Genomic DNA, 13,020 nt, shown 5'->3' with positions numbered 1-13,020 from the left:
TCTCACCTCTGTGTTCCAGCGACGATTGGCCTAGCCATGAGCAATCGAGAAGAGCCAATTCTCTTCGAGTTCAAACCAACCGGAGTCAGCGTAATTGCCTGCATATTTTCGAGCCTGTCAATCTTCGTCGCAATAGGTTTCCTCGTCCAAGTGAGTCGTTTCCCTCACGCTTCTCGACAGTCAGCGTTGAACACGAACCATGACGTTCGCAGACAATGCTCACAATTTCGACAACCGGTTCAAATCTCGTTGTTCTCAATTTCACAGTTGGAGTTCTCGTAACGATCTTATGCTCAGGTGTCATCGTCAACGTGAGTACTCAGCGTTTAGCGAACCCGAGGCTTTGACGCGCTCGATTGAGCTGACCTTCGGATGACATTTTGACAGTACGCACGCGTTCAACCGCCTCAAGCGACTCGGCTATGGACGATGACCTACTCTGTGATCAGTTTCCTCATTGTGAGTCCATCTTGGAAGTCGCTGTCACGTTTATCGAATGCGACGGATTGAGCTTTCGTCGAAATTTAGGTCGTCTGGTTGCTGCTTTGCGCTCTTACTTTCGTCGTAGCGTCGAATGTACTGTATCCTGGCATCTGGTGAGCGCCTCATCTCTTCCGAGCTCTGCTACTGACACAGACTCTCGCGACGATCAAGCTCTTCCTCCCACGACCCCGAATGTGACGCAGCTTTCAGCTCACTTGCCTTCCAGACTTTCATCGTGAGTTCTAATCTGCTACTGCAAGCGCAAGAAACGAGAGGGGTTCTCATCTCGCTCCGTTGTCAACAGGCCATTTCGATCGCAGTTCTGTTTTCTCTTGTCGTTCATTTCCTACTATCCTACGACTTGCAACATCACCTTCCGATCGCACAAGCCGCACTCGAGCATTCCGAGTCAGCCGATTCGATCAAAGGGTATCGACAGGTTCTGATCGTTCAGACTGCCTTCCTCCCAATTTCGCAAGAAGATCCCGAACAGCTCGTCGGATATGGTCCAGATGAGAAGGGTAGGCTTCTACTTCGTAGCCGGCGATGATGGTGGTAGAGTGATCGAAATGTAGTTATTTCATTGAATCATTTCGTCTGTCAGTCTGAACTCGAGACAGTACATCTCCTTCTTCGGCGCAACGTCTCGTACGAATCTCAAGTTGTAGTCCGACAGCTGCGGGTGCACTTCGAAGCCGAGAGCTCGGGTCGCTCGCTGTGATCGAGGACGAAAGCGAAATCAGCGATTCGCAAGGAGAAAGAGAGAGGGAGAATTCTCACCTCGCAGATATCCTTCTCGGCGCCTTCGATGTCTTTCGTGAAGCAATAACAATGCACGATTGGTAGTCCAACTCGCTTGACCTCCTCCCTCGCCTCGTCTCCGTGCCTTTCATACAATTCTCGGTAGAGTCCTCGATAAGCATCCAAGAACTCGATCGCCGATGCCGGCAAGTTCATGACGAAATGATTGATGAGTCTTCGAGGAGGCTGAGGAGCGGAAGGTTCCGAGGTGGTCGGAGGTGTAGGAGCGGTCGAGGAAGAAACGAGTCCTCGAGCTTCTCGATTCCGTCGGTTTCGTTCTTTGTTCGAGAGAGGTGGTACGTAGGTAGGGAAAGGAGTCTCCCATACTGCGAGTACTGATGATCGAATGAAGTTCCTCGCGTCTTCGTTTCCTGTTCGCACTGTCGATTCGACCTGCCGCGAGCTCACGAAGCTGCTCAGCACCGGGCAAGTTCCTGAACGACTTTGAGAGCTTACCTTGTTGAGTTTCGCGTTCTCTGTCAGTGCTTCCGCACTAGCCGGGTTCAAATCGCTCGCCATGACTCCACAACCTTTCTTTCCCGCTGGGATTGCGAATGGTCCTACACCAGCAAATGCGTCACATACTACATCTTGAGGATCGAACGAGTCGACGAGTCGAGCATGCTCGGTCTGGAGTCGAGAGTTCCAGTACACTTTCGAGAAATCGAACTTGAATCGACAGTCGTGCTCAGACTGCGATGGAGCGATATCAGCAAGTAGCCTCACATGAGCGAGCAACACGGATGAAACGCACCATCTCAACTATGAAATCGGGTTCACCAGCGAGGACTTCCATCTGGAAATTTCGGTAGACGTTGTCGATCGAGTCGAGTTTGTTGACGACTGTTCGAAGACTCTTGTTTTTCTGCCGGACACATCGAGCGCTGAGTACCAGATACAAGACGCTGAAGAGTGTGAGAACTTGCTCACATCAAGGATGACTTGACCGATGAGGAATTTGTGAGGAAGGTATTGATCGCGGAGGTTGAGATGAGCTGCGAGCGAGAATGAGGAGGATCAGCATGACGAGTTAGCGGAGCAGCAGTAATGAGAGCTCACCAATGTGTCCGACTTGGGTGAAAGCTGTAGGGGATTCGTCCAAGAGGTCTTCGGGGAGAATAGCTTGAAGAACTTGGTCTGCGATTTTGCGATTCATGAGCTTGAGACTGCGAAGAAGAGGGTCAGAGGCGAAATACCTGATGTCCAATAGTCATAGTCGAACGAGACCGATTCTTCTACTAGTTCTGCTTCGTGCTGTTTGAGCACCTCGACGAGTTTTGGAGGAAATCGGGCTGCGAAACTTCGTGGATTAGCTTCGACCTCTGCAAGTACGGAAGCTCGAGTCATGCTCACCTTTGTCTCCTGTCCGTAGGAGTACTCGTCGATAGTCTCCAGAGGGATCCTGAGTAACTGCACCGATTCCTCTCATCCGAAGCACGAAACTGTTCATTCAACCTGTCGATAAGCTCTCCTACACGACACTCGAGTGACGAGAGGTGAGCTCACTCTTTAGCATCTTGCTTGAGAAACTGAGTCGTTCGAGCAGCAGGTAACCTCGCCGCGAGCAAGTTGAGAGTTTGAGTGAATTTCGACCTGTCTAGTTGTTCCATCCCTCGATTCACGGGAGGTTCGATCGTAGGCTGAGGTAAAGCATTCGAAGAGGTCATTCTGGTGTAGAGTCGAGTGTATGGTTGAAGTAATTGACGAAGTCGCATTCAACGACTGTATGCGGTCGGACACTCAGAGAGGAGAAGAAGAACTTCAAAAAAACTCTCTCTCTCTTCTTCCTTCTGCTTCACTCACGTTTTCCGCCTATTCGACGCCAACCTACAACGACAGCTCTTCTGCTCAGCCATACTCGTGAGTCTCGAACTACTTCTCTGTTTCCCCCTCTGGATATGATGGACAACACGTTTCTCGGTTCTCTTCGGAGGTCGAAAACGTGTATGTTATCCCTGGCCTAGCAAAGGGCGAGTACGCTCGACCCTCGAACTGCCGACACCTAGTGTAAAACCCTGATCCTCCTCGTCGACGCAAATCATCACTTTTTTCTCCTCAAGTCGATTTTCGGAGTGCTAACCTCCTTGAACTCTTCTTGTGTTGCGATGAATAGATTGTACACTACTCGACTGCAACTTTACAGATCGGATTCAAACGGACATGTATCAGGACGGATCAGTTGTCGGTTTTCGTTTCGACACCGGTTCGTAGACCGACCGCAACTTTGCGTGAAATAGCACCTTGTTTCTCGACTCTATACTTCGGTCACGAAGGCTCTCCGAGAACCGGGAGCTCACAGCCCAGCCATTCGTCAACCGAACATTCCTCTCTTCTTTTATTGCCTCATTCCGGTCGTCATTCGCCTCGTCAACTCTACTTCCCTCTTCGTCCCGAACGTATCAGGAGCGTCAGCTTCCACTGTATATGCGGGCCTGTCAGCAGTATGCACCGGGGGCGTGGGTCTCGAAGGAAGGGAGTCGATACCTTGCGCCGAATCTCGTCGGAGACAGAGTTGAGCTGCGCTACCGGTTGGTTGTAGTTCGATCATTCCGACAGGCGTCGGAAGCGAGTCAAGGTTAATTTTATGTCTCGATCAAGTCCGTCTCTCGCAGGAATTTGCCCAGGAGAGCTCTCTTTCGAGAGCAACGAATTTGTGGAGTCTTTTTGAAAGCTTTGTTGACCATCCGGCGTCGCTGCCCCTTCGCGCGTACTACTCGACATTGCTCTTCGCGCACAGAGTACTTCGAAGCAGAAAGGCCCTGTCACGGTCAAGACAGAACGTCTTTTAATATTAAGCACCAAGCGAAACCGTCTTAGAGTTCAGACCAAGTCTCAACACGCCAACCTTCCCGAATCAACCTCTCTCGCTCCTCCTCTTCCCTCACCACCATAACAGATCTCGGAAACGCGGAATTGAACAGCAAGAAGAAGAAGAAGCTCGGTAAGACGGGGAGCGAACGGATCGATCGCGATTTTCTTCTCCTTCTAGTCGCACGCTCCCCTCGTCAAAGTCGTGTCTCTGGAGAGACAAAGTGGGCACCTTTCCATCACCTATTCGACCATCCACGAGCTAGTCCAATTACACTAGAGGGAGGAGGAACAGCCCAAAGACCCGTCCTTCAACTTCTACATCTCTCGCCCGCTCTTCAACTCCAGGGACTACCGCACCGAGGTTGAATAGACTGCGGAAGATCGAGATCTAGTTGGCTGTCGGTGTCAAGAGTCGGAAGCCTGTTCTCTCGTGAGCCTCTCTCTCCCTCTCGTCCTGCACCGCATCGAGTTCAACACCTCTTCCGTCGATAGGCTGACCACTCCCTCCTTTCGCTCGAACCGGGGTACTCCTGAATCAGGATCTACAACTCCCGCCGAGACTCACGTCAGTCGTAAAAAAACTAGAAGTCCCGACTCGAGCAGTTTTCGACCTCGTTTCGACCTCGGTAGTTCGGTCTTTCGCTGCACAGTTCCCAGCAAACTCTCACCTTCACTTCCTTCGCCTCTTTTCATCACTAGGGGTCAAATCGAGCGCGAACGCATTCTCGCAAGACCCCTCGTCCTCTTCCTTCGCATTCAATTCCTCAACGGCTGAAGCTTTTCGATGGCGACCGCTACGATGACTGCGCCTTTCCCGCTTCCGCACAACCCCTCTGCTTCGCACTTTCCCCCTCCCTCCTCGCGCCAGCCTCGGTCAAGCGGTTCCATCCCTACCTCTCCCTCGACACCTTCCTTCCCTCTTTTCTCGCGGCTCACGTCAATCTCGTTCTCAAGTCCCACCTCGACGGCTTCAACCAGTACAGACACAGTGAGGGAACGGAGAATGACACTCGGCGGTCTGGTGGGTACAAAGGGGAAAGGGAAATCGAAAGCAGGAGAAGCGTCAAATGAAAACGAAGTTCCGCCCCTCAAGCGTTCGAAATCCGCCAGGAGCTCCCTCATCTCTGCCGCTACTCGTCGATTGCAACTCTCTGCTCCATCCTCTCGACTCCCCGCAGTTGGTCGAACGAGGAGAACCTCAACTCGCGATATCTCGAATCCCGTTCTACAGCCGAATCCGACCGAGGAGGACTCGGGTGCGTTCATGAGGGACTATCGAGCGAAAGCTTCACTGTTCGCGATGTCCTCTCCAGAATTGGGCATGTGTGAGGAGGTTGAAGGAGAACGAGGAGGAGGAAACGAATGGGCTCGATGGCCACGAGAAGAACCTGAAAACCTACAAATTGGTAGAGGTCCTCAAGTATCACCAACAAGTCCAATGATCAAATGGAGGAAAGACATGGGACCTTCATTTGCGCCTCTCACTCCTCGGGCTCAAAACTCGTTTTCGCCTCTCCCTCATATCCCTATCGTTACTCCGCCTCCTATCGATCGCAACATGTCGAGCTCGCCAAAGATCGACGAAGCGACTCGCAACGCGAATCGGGAGGAAGCTCTCGCGAAACTGACAAGTCCAACTCCGACAAGCGCTCAATTCCCAGATTCCGAATTCGACGCGTTCCCGTTCCCTCGAGTTCCGACTCCTCGTGACCACTCTCCTTCGGGAGAAGCGATTCTTCCCCCTCGACCTCAGCGAGCTCCTCCTCCTATTCCGATTTCGACTTCGACGAGTTCTCACTCTCTCATTGTCGCCTCACCTTCTACCCCACTCTCTCCTCCTCCTCTACCACGCTCAAACACCGTATCTCTCCATCCGTCTCCCTCCGTCGCACTCGACATTGACTTCAAAGGTCGATTGCTCCGAGCTCGAAACACTCACTCTCCTTCATCTCCTCCGCCTCCGCCACCTCCTGCCCTCACGAGTTCGACTTCGACTAGCTCTGACTCTTCCCACGTCGGGTCGTCACTCAGCAATTTCTCGCCGCCATCGAGCAGATTCGCCGACTGGAGTTCTCGAAGAAGCAGCGATACGAGTCTCAGCTTGAGTATCAACCCTCCGACTCCGGAAAAGGATCCCCTCGCTACGAGTACGAGCAACAGGAGGTCTGACTTCTATGCGATCACTGATCGTCGACAAACCGAATCAGCCGTCGACGTTCTCGCGATCGTCGAAGAGGACGAATCACCGCTTCGAATTCCGACTCGACTAGGAGGAAGAGCTCCCTCGGTCAAACGATCGAGCACGGCAAAGTCTTCAGTCTCACCTACCCGACGTTCTTCGGCGAAACGTCACAGTCTCGAAAGAACTCTGTCTACTCCGACGTCTCGACACTCCGAAGTTCAGATCATCCCGAGAACTCGTCGTGCTCTACATTCTTCGACGACTTCGATTGTTCAACCTCGTAGCTCTGTCGACGCGACTCGACCCGAAAGGGACGAATCTGGCTCGGGCTTCAGCATTGGGACGGGAGTTCGACCACTCGGAGGAGGAGGAGCTCGAGTCAATTTCGTCGATTCTCCCAGGAACTCGTCAGGTCCAGCTGAACCAGTCCCGTTCCCCTCCGCCGTACAAGGTATCGCAACGTCGTCCTCTCCTCGAGCTTCCCTCGCAACTTCTCGCAAACCTCACAAACGCGCAAATTCGGAACTTCATGTCGCTCAACCGCTCTCTCCTAACTCGTCTGCTGAAGGAATCGGATTAGGACTCCCACCGCCCGCGAGATCGAGACATGAAAGCTACTCCCCCGAGGTTGATCCGACGGGAGAAGCTTTGCAAGCGAGGAAGGTCAGTAGGAGGATGAGCGGAAATCAAGCGACGAGGACGAAATTGGTCCTGAGGGAGAAAGGGAAACCTACTTTAACCTATGTGAGCTCTCTCGCACTCTCTTTATCTCCCGCTATCTTCTGACACAAACGATGCATCTTCGCTAGCAACTCGGGGAATGTATCGGAAAAGGACAATTCGGGACGGTCTATCGAGCTCTCAATCTCAATACGGGACAAGTCGTCGCGGTGAAACGAATCCAACTCGAAGGAAAGACTGAAGCGGAGATTGAACAACTCTCAAACGAAGTCTCGCTCTTGCAGAGGTTGAATCATCCTGCAATCGTGAGGTATCAAGGTTTGCTCCGAAGCGAAAACTACCTCAACATCATTCTCGAATACGGTTAGTTCTGGTTCGTCAGTCTTTCATCGATCGAGATACTGATCAAACGCATCTGTCGCAGCTGAGTCTGGTTCGCTGCAAACGACGCTCCGGCAGTTCGGTCGATTACCGGAAGGATTAGTCGCTAGCTACGTCGTCAAGATCCTCGAAGGACTCGCTTACTTGCACGAACAAGGCGTCGTGCATTGCGATCTCAAAGGTGAGTCTCTATTCTTCCGATGAGCTGTTCACCGTTCCTAACTCGTCGATGTTTCCCGTTCAGCCGCGAACATCCTCTCGACGAAAACTGGAAACACAAAGCTCAGTGATTTCGGAGTCTCGCTCAACCTTCACGCAATCAAGAACACTCAAGGATTCGGAGGCGCGAAAGAAGTACAAGGAACTCCGAACTGGATGAGCCCGGAATGCATCTCGTTGCAAGGAGCCGTTCCAGCTTCTGACATCTGGTCGCTCGGATGCACAATCGTCGAGCTCGTTGACGGTCGTCCTCCATACGCAGACGTGAGCACATCTTTCACCCTCAATTCCTGATACTAGACTGATCGAGTCGTTGTCGATACAGCTCGTCGCAATGAGCGCAATGTTTCGAATCGTCGAGGACGAGGAAGGACCACCGATTCCCGAATCGTGCTCGCAAGAGCTTAGTTTATTCCTCGCGAGGTGCTTCAAGAAGGACCCGAAGGAACGACCAACCGCGGTCGAACTCTTCGAGGACCCTTGGCTTCTACAAAACTTCGTTCCCGTACGTCCCTCAAGCTGTCTACTAATAAGCCTGGGCTCTGACTGAGTACCGATTTGAGCGACTGTATAGGATCTGCGACCGCAAGACTCTATACCCTTCATGCGTCGAGTCTCGGGGGACTACCAGAAAGCTCGACCATCTCTCGACATTTCTCGACCAGTTTCACCGATTGCCGTCGATCGTTACGATTCGCCCCTCGGCTTTGACTCCTTCTCGCCTCTCGAAGCTCCTCACGCTCCCTTCACCCGCGATTCGACGCAAACTCGACAGTCGCTGGATTCAAACAGGACATCGGGCGTGAGTTCCGAACTTCTTTCTTCTCCTACTCATCAAGGACTGCCGCTGAGCGAGTACTTTGACAGTCCCCCGCTCTCTCGTCTTCCGCTCAAGCAACGGAAGAGACTCCAAAACCTCACGACTGGATCCGAAGTAGCTTCAGTAGAGGTGAGTCTCCCTCTCGTCCCCTGACGATCGAGCGAGCCGTCACTGACAATGCTCTCTCAATTCTAGCGGTAATCTGCAAACTCTGCGGAGACTCTACGAAACGTCACGCTGTCCTTTGCTCTCAGTGCGGACTGATCTCTCACCGACGATGTACCGAATTCGCCCCTTCTTGCGACCTCCGAGCTCAGCTTCTCGGACCAAAGATCCCTCTCTACCCCGCCGCAACCATCTCATCGATCTCTCCCCCTCCGAGCTCGTTCTCCTTCACCGACTATTTACCCGGCTTCAGCAAATCTCGACGCCCGAAACCGAGACCCACTTCGTCAGATCAATGCCTACCCTCGAGCTCAACTTCGATCTCGGCGACGACGACGACAGGCAGAGCGGTCAGCGCGAAACGACATCTATCGAACATGATCTCGTCGAGCAAGTCTCGAACTCCTGAACACACTCCACCGAGCTCACTCACCCGAACTTATGGAGGGATTCTCGGACGCAATCGATCGTCGACCTCTGTCGCGACTCGTCGAAACGAGAACGGCAGCGGTTCGAGCTTGATTCAACTCAGCGCCAACGACCTCGCTTCGCCAGTCACTTCTCCCACGATCGACTCTTCAACCGCTGGACCCCTCCGACGCAAGCTGAGCAACAACGTCGTCGTCCAGACTGCTCTCAACGCTCGACTCGACAAGAAGAAGAGTCATTCGAGAGCTCATAGTCAACCAGTCAACCAAGTCAAGAACGAAGGAGATTGTACAATCTCCTAATTCCTTCTCCCTTCATTGTATATCCATTCCTCTTTGCTTGATACCTCGCTCGAGTCTCGCAATCGACTTTCGACTTTCGTTGTCCATACCTTGTTCTCTCGTTTTTATCCAATGTATTTTCTCCCTCTCTCTCTCCCTCTCGACTCTCACAGACGCTGTTCTCCCTCTTTCTCTCTCGCTCTTACACGCACACGCTTGCATTCTCGTCTCTTTAGCTTTACCTTACCTTGTTTCTTGCCACTCTTACAGTTTTTCCTCTTAGCAATTTGGTCTCTCGAAACACGAATCCTCTTCGGTCTTTCTCTCTTACTCGTAGGAATTGGTGAATCTTTGAGCGTCGTATAGTAACAATGAGAGTGAGAGATAAAGTAAACTAAAGAATAATGAGTAGTCTAAACGATTTCCTCCTCTAAGTTTCACGGTTTCGATCCAAAGTCGGGCGATGCGTCAAGCAACACTGTGCGAGGATATGTAGAGTCAGCGGTCTGCAAAGGACCGAGAGTACGAAAGCGAGAGAATTGGTTCTCACCTTTCAGAGCGTTCCTCGCGCGCACTCTCGCGATATCCTCTTCTCGCGGGATGAGATCAGAGAGACTCGTTTGCGGGTCGGGGAAGGGGAAGTGCTTCTTGAGGTTCTCGTAAGCGACAAGGGTCTACACCATTGGAATGAGAGGCAGTTAGCATGGGGCACGGGGCAAGATAGAGGTGCAGCAGAAAACTCACGACACCGAACTGAGGCGAACTTCGAAGAACACGAGCGGGTCCACCCTTGAACAACGCACGAGGACCTTCTTCCGCGACTGTTCAGACATCGGATTGAACTGTCAGCCTCCTTCGGTTGACCAGGAACGAGAAAAGGGCTTACGGATCTTTCGGAAAGCGTCGGTGACTCCCTTGTAAGTTGATTCTCCCTTTCGAGCTTCCGTCTGTAACCGCGTCTTGATGACATCGGCCGGCGTTGTTAGGTACGCAGCGGGCATACCGGCAATCGCAGCAGCGGCGAGAGCTTCTCCATAAGAAAGGACTTTTCCATCTCGACCATCGTGGAAAACGTCCTTCTTCAGATGTGCGTGGCTGTACAGAACAGACACGAAAGCGTCAATAAGATGTCGCGATAGGCATATAGAGGGAGGAAGAGCTCACGCGGGGAAATAGATAGCAGAGAAAGGAACGTCACGAGCCAAACAGGCCATCGAACCTCGGTAGAGACCGATCAAACCGAGTTGTTTGACGATATGCAGAGCTCCCTGTCGAACGTGGTTACCGACGACCTTTGCGTTCTCTCCTTGCATCTGTAATCGAATCTTGACGATCTCGAGGGGATTCGTGAAAACCTGTTTGGACAAAACGAGGTGAGAATCGATTCTAGACGTTCAAACAACACAGTACTCACGACTTGACAACCTCCAGCGATCCCACCAGCGGCCAACTCCCAGCCGAGCTTGATTCTTCCGGTTTCCGGGTTGGTCGCGTAATCTCGAACCAAATCGTTCACCGTGAGTTTGATCGCTTTTTCCGGAGCGACACCCTGAAGAACAGCATGTCCTCGTCAGCTGGACTGCACTGACCAATTGTGAGGGAAAACGTACGATAAGTTGTGGAGGAAGACCTCGGTAGAATCCCGTGAAACCCTCGTTCTTGTAAACCTTTTTGACGCAATCGATCGAGTTCTTGTATAACAGTTCTCCAACGACTTTTGATCGCTGATTCTGCATGCGAGTCTGTCGAAAGTCAAAGCATTAGTCCCTCAAGTCTAGCTGATTCATCGGGAAATGAGCCCAGACTCACTTTAGTTAAATCGATAGGGTAAACCGCTGTGGCTCCCAAGGCTCCGGCAAGACCTCCAAGCGAGAAATAGTACGCAGACTGTGGCGTAAAAGTAGCAGAGTTAGCGTTCGAACACGAATGACTCTGCACGCTTCGTACTCACCTTTCCAATTTCATGCAGAGCGCCACCTTTCGCCGCTCTCCCTTTACCCTTCGTCTCGGACGGAAGTCTGGGAGGACCCCACTTCGGATCCAAGAGAGCATTGAAGTCCCTCAAACCGAGTCGATCTTTTCCTCCGTGTCCGGCGAAATGGAAGATGATCGAGACTTCCATCGGCGAGAAAGTACCGTATCGCATCGAACGAGATGCGTGATCGATAAAGTCTCGTTTTGTAATCTTTCCATCGGGAGAACGAGCGCAAGATTCCCGAAGGATTTTCTCGACGAGGTCCATATCGCGAATGACCTGTTCAAAAGCGAGAGGATTAGCTCCTGAATTGAACTGGAGTTCTAGGGGATAGACTCACGTTATGGAAAGCGACACATTCAGAGTAAGTAATCTTTCCCCCGGGACCGAACTTTGCGAGTTCAGGTAAAAGTTCTAAAACGGATTGCGACAATTTGTGACGAGCGAGATCTTGAATGATCTTCTGGAAATCTTCTGGTTCAATGTACCCGTCTTGGTTCTTGTCGAAATGGTGGAACGCCTGTCGGAGTCGTTCACCTTGAAGTCCTTTCATTAATTGAGTGAATTCGCTATTGAGGTTCGACGACTTGTCAATTCGCATTCGTAACGATACTTGCGAGACGAATGAGAGACTCACTTGAACCCAAGGATGTGACCAGCTTTGCCTTTACCGAGATAGAGTGTGACCCAAGGCGAATCGAAGTTGAAAGGAAGGGAATCGGGTCCGTGAAGCGACGTCAAGACTTTCTTGAACTCGTCGAACGAGACCTCGCCATTTCCATCCGTATCGAAGTAGCGGAAGGCGATCTAGTCATGCGAATCGAGAGGTGAGCTGACAATTCGAGCGAGAACGAGTTGAGCTTGAAGCTCACGTCGAATTCGGCGGCAGGTTGTTTCAGTAAGCCTTGGAATGCGACATAGTCCTCCCATGAGACCTTTCCAACTTTTCTGCGATCTGCGACGGTGAAGAGAGCGCCGTATTGCTGTCGTGTGATGTGAGCGAAATCTTGTTCGGGAGCGATTGCCGTCACGAAATCCGTTTCGTTGACGTAGCTGGCGAGCGCGAGTACGAGTGGAATGAGTCCAGAGCTACACAGGCAGAAGAGAGAAGCAGAGCTCACTGTTCACCGCCCATAGAGTCGGGAGTCGCATAACGATGGAAATCTTTTCTCCATTTGTCCAACTCGCTCGATGTTGTACCGGCTGGAATAGATGTTGGTGTCGGGACTGCAGAGTCTTGTGGTGAAGGTGGTGGTGCGTCGCAAGCGAGTGGATAGACTGCAGAACGAGCGAGAAAGTAGATGTTCATTTAGCTTTGACCTTTTCCTCGCCTCAAAGCTGACTATGCCGTGCCATTGCTACAGTACGAGCTGCTTCGTCTTCCTCTGCTTCCAGTCGTCACTCGTTAAGCTGGTTCCCCTCGAGACACCCCTCCACTCGGCCTCTGATGTAACATTCTTGTAACCGGGTCCAATATTGCCTCTTCCCCTTCCCTCCCGCTCATTCTGACCACCTGAAGCTTCCCTAGTTCATTCTTAGGTAGTGCCGTATAGCCGGCTCGAGTTGAATGAGGATTCGGAAAGTGTCGGACGATGTTTCGGCAGTCGGAATTTGACCCTGTTTTCGTCGAGGCTAGAGCAGAGTGTAGTAGATGGACTCACGATTCAACATAACGAAAGACTGCAGCTACCGACTGAACGAACGGAGAGAAAGCGAAGACGTCGGAAGAATGAAGTTTGGGCGTGGAGAAAGTGGTCGAAAAACGTGGAGAGGAGGAGAGGGAGGAAATGAA

The 13,020-nt window shown here is 51.9% G+C and overlaps 4 protein-coding genes across 4 annotated transcripts; 2 read left to right on the top strand and 2 right to left on the bottom strand.

Moving 5' to 3' along the window:
- Positions 1 to 215: 215 nt before the first annotated feature.
- Positions 216 to 1,033, top strand: JCM6883_007043 (uncharacterized protein; the record flags this gene model as incomplete). Its single annotated transcript, XM_076629541.1, has 5 exons — positions 216 to 311; positions 388 to 459; positions 529 to 596; positions 655 to 718; positions 788 to 1,033. The coding sequence occupies 5 exons, from the start codon at positions 216 to 218 to the stop codon at positions 1,031 to 1,033; spliced, it is 546 nt and encodes a 181-aa protein (XP_076490663.1).
- A 30-nt stretch (positions 1,034 to 1,063) lies between these two features.
- Positions 1,064 to 2,951, bottom strand: TRM5 (tRNA (guanine) methyltransferase; the record flags this gene model as incomplete). The annotated part of the gene is made up of 9 exons (XM_076629540.1): positions 1,064 to 1,198; positions 1,264 to 1,677; positions 1,741 to 1,977; positions 2,039 to 2,149; positions 2,215 to 2,279; positions 2,344 to 2,421; positions 2,481 to 2,576; positions 2,638 to 2,726; positions 2,791 to 2,951. The coding sequence occupies 9 exons, from the start codon at positions 2,949 to 2,951 to the stop codon at positions 1,064 to 1,066; spliced, it is 1,386 nt and encodes a 461-aa protein (XP_076490662.1).
- A 2,147-nt stretch (positions 2,952 to 5,098) lies between these two features.
- Positions 5,099 to 9,274, top strand: JCM6883_007041 (uncharacterized protein; the record flags this gene model as incomplete). Its single annotated transcript, XM_076629539.1, has 8 exons — positions 5,099 to 7,021; positions 7,087 to 7,321; positions 7,383 to 7,520; positions 7,584 to 7,822; positions 7,884 to 8,063; positions 8,133 to 8,360; positions 8,426 to 8,507; positions 8,574 to 9,274. The coding sequence occupies 8 exons, from the start codon at positions 5,099 to 5,101 to the stop codon at positions 9,272 to 9,274; spliced, it is 3,726 nt and encodes a 1,241-aa protein (XP_076490661.1).
- A 416-nt stretch (positions 9,275 to 9,690) lies between these two features.
- On the bottom strand, positions 9,691 to 12,584 carry AGC1 (citrin; the record flags this gene model as incomplete). Its single annotated transcript, XM_076629538.1, has 14 exons — positions 9,691 to 9,731; positions 9,804 to 9,927; positions 9,998 to 10,074; positions 10,140 to 10,348; positions 10,418 to 10,608; positions 10,668 to 10,802; positions 10,864 to 10,995; positions 11,063 to 11,140; positions 11,205 to 11,507; positions 11,569 to 11,797; positions 11,866 to 12,035; positions 12,101 to 12,281; positions 12,350 to 12,506; positions 12,572 to 12,584. The coding sequence occupies 14 exons, from the start codon at positions 12,582 to 12,584 to the stop codon at positions 9,691 to 9,693; spliced, it is 2,040 nt and encodes a 679-aa protein (XP_076490660.1).
- Positions 12,585 to 13,020: the final 436 nt, after the last annotated feature.

Source organism: Sporobolomyces salmoneus (assembly GCF_050403485.1).
Source record: "Sporobolomyces salmoneus JCM6883 DNA, S_salmoneus_JCM6883_v1_ctg5, whole genome shotgun sequence".
NCBI lineage: Eukaryota > Fungi > Basidiomycota > Microbotryomycetes > Sporidiobolales > Sporidiobolaceae > Sporobolomyces > Sporobolomyces salmoneus.
The sequence above is the reverse complement of the archived record's forward strand: the minus strand, read 5'-3'. Positions and strand labels throughout refer to the sequence as shown.